The sequence below is a fragment of the Gekko japonicus genome, unplaced genomic scaffold (assembly GCF_001447785.1).
Source record: "Gekko japonicus isolate JY-2015 unplaced genomic scaffold, Gekko_japonicus_V1.1 scaffold2116, whole genome shotgun sequence".
Taxonomy (NCBI): Eukaryota; Metazoa; Chordata; class Lepidosauria; order Squamata; family Gekkonidae; genus Gekko; species Gekko japonicus.
Window position 1 is genome coordinate 242,214 of NW_015160285.1, and position 3,450 is coordinate 245,663.

The 3,450-nt window shown below is 44.1% G+C and overlaps 1 protein-coding gene across 1 annotated transcript in view; it reads left to right on the forward strand.

The window, feature by feature from the left end:
- The first annotated feature begins 543 nt into the window (after nucleotides 1–543).
- The window catches only part of FAM180B (family with sequence similarity 180 member B), a 10,451-nt gene continuing 7,544 nt past the window's right edge, over nucleotides 544–3,450 (forward strand). The window contains exon 1 of the mRNA XM_015415674.1: nucleotides 544–589. Coding sequence (XP_015271160.1) covers nucleotides 562–589 — 28 coding nt within the window. The 5' untranslated portion in view covers nucleotides 544–561. The remainder of the gene's footprint in view (nucleotides 590–3,450) is intronic.

Here is a 3,450-nt window from a genome sequence, read left to right on the forward strand (position 1 = left end):
AAATTGCTCTTGATTTCCATGCTAGAGGGAGAAAAAACAATGAAGCAAAGCAGATTGGAGCCTACTCCCTATGTCTTCAGGTGGCATCAATTGACCTTTCTTTTTAAGGAGGACCAGTTTATCATGCATTTTCAGTAAAAAAATCCTTAGCTATTAAGAACTTGTTCCTCCTTTAAGCTGGCTCTCTTTTGGGGGAAAAAAAATCAGGGAAAAAATGCCAAAAGGTGGGGGGAGTAAAAGAAACTGCCTAATGCTCTAAATAAATGGGACTTGTGCTGGCAGAGTGCTTAGAGAAGCTATGCCTTCAACGTTTGCATTTTATGGTGGAAAATATCCGTTAGGAAATGGGAATTCAACTGCAGCAGGGCTGGAATAGAAGGGGGGAACCGTTCCAGCAGTGGCTTCTGGGATTGAAAGGAGAGGGGAAAGAAGCTACAGTAAACAACATTTAATTTACCCAAAGTGTGTGTCCAGCAAAGGGGTGAGGGCAGGCTTCCTGGCATGGCCCAGATGCTGCAGCTGCACTTTGGAACATGTCTGTGGGCAGCTTTGGTGCTTGCTATGCTTGCTGGATCTCGTCAGCAGACAGGTAAGGCCATAAGGTGGGAAGTGCACTCTTCCTTTGCAATTTATTTGTTTAAAATATTTAGATCCTCTTAAAAAAAAAACAACTCCCCTCCCTAAGGTGGCTGGCTGGCAACAAAAAAGGGAAAACTGAGGACAAACCTCAGAATTAAACCCCTCAAGGAATATACAGCCAATGCCAATTGCACAGAAGCCTGTGGCACCTTAGAGACTAACAAAATTGATTCCAGTATTAGCTTTCGAGATTTGGAGTTCATTTCATCAGATGTCTGAAGTCTACATTTATAGTAGTTTTTATACTTTATGTTACAAGCAACAGGGCCATACAGTCATATAGATTGTAATATAAAAATTCAAACAATTATAAAATTATAAAAATAGTATATTCTGTAAGTGCTAGTTAAGAGTGTTACATGCTGGACTAGATTCAGGAATTATTGGTATTTGGACTATTTAGTTGTTCACAAAGAATGGTTCCCTTTTACTTTAGAGGCTCTACAGAAGGGAGACGTTTGGCAAGGGTACCGCACATCACCCCATTCATGTAAATCTGTTGGATAAACGGCACCTTCCGAAATGGAAGGCACACCAGATGGGTCCCAAATAGACCCCAGCAATTCTATTGGCAGGCGAAGAAGGGAGCGGTGTTTGCATTTGGAAAAGGTGGAATTGACAGTTTCTCCCTCACCCAAAGCTCTGTGCTTTTAATAGCAGTGTGACAAATTCAACAGATGCTGTTTTCCCAGCATGATTTAAGAATACTTGTGACATTTGTACCTGTTTCACTTGTTAATAACATAAACATCTGATCGGGGAGGGGGGGGGAAAGGCGTCAACCTCAGGAACCCTGGTCACACGCAGGCATTTGGAATCAACAACAGCCTCTAATGGGTTTCCACAGCTCTTTCTCGCACACTTCCACAGAAAGGCAGTGATAACATTGACTTATCTCCTGTGTAATATCTAAAATAAACACCATCTACTGATTCAGGACACTCTCTACTAGAACTATGAGCATCTTAGCAGCATCTGGAGATTTTCCAGCAGCTTTAGAACATAGTTGGTAGATATGGGAAACCTGGCAGAGGGTGCCTTTTGGGAAACACTTTCATTTCTAAAATGCTGGGTTCCCCCCCCCTTTCATACACTGTTTCTGGATTTATCTCTCCATCCTCTTTCTACTCTATTAGCAACAGATTTATCTTAAAAAAACTTTTTTTACTTAATTTCAGAGAACTATTCTGTGACTTTTTTGAAAAGTGAATCTGAGGTACTTGGGTTGATTCCAAGAAGTAGGGTTTTGAATTTATAGTAGGCACATAACTGAGTTTAGGATTTGGAATGTGAAGCATGAAATGGAATGCCATTGGTTGGGGGGCCCCTGTGCCTTAAGGGTAGCATGACAGTGAGGCATTCTAAAAACCGTGCTTTTCTTATCACAGTGATAATCTCCCTTGTAGCTCTTGAGAAACACAGGATCACCTTCCTCTGCCAGCTGCTGGCAACCAATGCTCCCTCTAAGCTGTGGGGTCTTGTGAGCAAAAATTCTATTTTGTGGGCTACTGGCATTAAAGTTGTGAGTGAGCAATTTGGCTACTGCATAAATTAGTTTGCTCTGGAGCCCTCCTTCCTGAGCGAAGAAAAAAAATCTGAGAGCCAGAGGTTAAAAAACTGTGAGCTAGCTCATATTAACTCAGCTTAGAGGGAGCACTGCTGGCAACTCCAACTGAAAAAGGAAGAAGTGGAAATCCTGCAGACAGCTCTAATAAAGTGGCTTTCAAGAGTAACAGTATTTGCACGATGAGTTTTAAGGCTTCCTGGAATTTGTGTTGAGGAGAAAAGAAATGCAGCTGCCATCCAAGTTTAGTCCAAAAGCACAGACATCTGGCTTTGATCAAAAGCCTGAAACTGGGATAGAGATGTTCTCCCTTTAAATGTAAAAGGCATAGTCTCATTCTCTAAGCCACTTCCACAAAATTTTATCTGCTTCCCTGGAGAAAATCACTCTAAAATACAAAGCTGACAGTTGTTTATGATATGGCCAGTACAGAAATAACAGATGTCATATTTCTGTTTTTTCCATGGACCCATGAGATCAATCTATTAGCCCCAAAGAAGAACTTCAGAAAATACTTTTGGGTTCCTTCCGCCCATGGAGCCAGCCAGCACAGGCCACTTTGCCTCCCCCAGAAAGAGGGAGAGGCAGGTGACCATGACGCAGAGTGTCTGATGTCACTAAGGGGGGTGGAGCAAGCCGGGATTTAAGCTGTGCTCTGCCACCACCCCCTATAGATGGAAAGCCTGAACACCAGGTCGTGACGTCATCAAAGGTAGTCATAACAGTCCCTGAACTCTGCAGTTGCCAGCAATGTTCCCTCTAAGCTGTGGAGTCTTGTGAGCAAAAATTCTACTTTGTGAGCGACTGGCACTAAAGTTGTGAGCGAGCGATTTGGCTGCTGCATAAACTAGTTTGCTCTGGAGCCATCCTTCCTGAGCCAAGACAAAAAGGTGTGAGCCAGAGGCTAAAAAACTGTGAGCTAGCTCACACTAACTCAGCTTAGAGGGAACCCTGGTTGCCAGCTACTTTCACAAGTGTTTTTGCAGTTTCTCGTGTACTCAACAAGATATTCTCTTGAACCTTTCACTGCAGTATTCCGGATTCTTCACACCAGGGGTCATTTCGTAGAAAAAGAGCTAGGGGGACTCATTAGCATAACTCATTAGCATATGCCACACCCCCTGACATCACCGGAAGTGTGTCCTCCCCACAGCCGGCGGCAACCTCCAGCGGGCACCAGCAGGGAGCTCCAGGCCCCGCCCTCCCGCACCTCACCCGGGGGGATGGCATCCCCCCGCGTCCCCCCC